Source organism: Etheostoma spectabile, chromosome 23, assembly GCF_008692095.1.
Source record: "Etheostoma spectabile isolate EspeVRDwgs_2016 chromosome 23, UIUC_Espe_1.0, whole genome shotgun sequence".
In the NCBI taxonomy this organism is placed as follows: domain Eukaryota; kingdom Metazoa; phylum Chordata; class Actinopteri; order Perciformes; family Percidae; genus Etheostoma; species Etheostoma spectabile.
In genome coordinates, this window is record NC_045755.1 from 15,741,839 (window position 1) to 15,742,698 (window position 860).

At 40.5% G+C, this 860-nt stretch overlaps 1 protein-coding gene across 3 annotated transcripts in view; it reads left to right on the plus strand.

Annotated features, from left to right (window-relative positions):
* Positions 1-860, plus strand: part of orc5 (origin recognition complex, subunit 5) — a 9,401-nt gene that overhangs the window by 4,258 nt on the left and 4,283 nt on the right. For all 3 annotated transcript variants that reach the window (XM_032505530.1, XM_032505532.1, XM_032505529.1), the window contains exon 6: positions 712-823. In XM_032505530.1, coding sequence (XP_032361421.1) covers positions 712-823 — 112 coding nt within the window. The remainder of the gene's footprint in view (positions 1-711; positions 824-860) is intronic.

The window sequence follows — 860 nt, forward strand, 5'->3', positions numbered from 1 at the left end:
CTCGCCCCTCCCTCCTCCTCATCCCGTCCCCTCTCCCTCCCTTCCGTGCTTCCGCGCAACAACCCTTATTGACTGGATCACTGTTTGTGGATGCTTCGTGGTGCAGGTGGGCCCAGTTTGTTTTTGTTGGCGTTTGTAGACCCTGGGCTCTCTACAGAGACTGCAGGTTTTTACAGAGTGTTCAGGGGACAGGCAGCTCGCGGATAGTGAGGAGATGTTTGCTGTATGTGACAAAAAATGTGGACATCACTTTTAAGCAAAAATGCCTGATTCCTGCTTTTCCGGTGTGAAGAGATTTGATGCTTTCTCTATTTTAATATATTTGTGTATACTTAATTCAAATTATTTTCTTTTGAAATGATTACAACATTTCTTGACTCAAAGGCCTATGTTAATGTCAGCTCAATTCAATCTGTGTATTCTAGTTTAATTTCTCCAATTGGCTTATTGTAAATATAGAGAATAGCACAAAATCCTTACCTTTGAACAACTGGAAAGAGGGAACTTTTGCCGCTTTTGCTAATAAATTACTTATATGTTTAGTTGTCTATCAGAATTGTTGCAGATTAATTGTCTTTGTCAAATACACAGAACGTTAAATATAGATGTATCAAACAGATTGAAAAAAGTAGCAAAGTCTGTAGCCATGGAGACGTATGCTTTTTGAAACCACTATTATATGACATATTTATACTTGTGTGTCTTTTTCAGGTTGAGGACAACATAACCATCATCCTGCTCAGTGAAATCGTCTGGGACAAGTTCAGACCAAACACCGGCTGTTTCGAGCCCCTTCTGCTCCATTTCCCCGACTACAGTAAAGGTATACTCACACACACACACACACACACACACACACA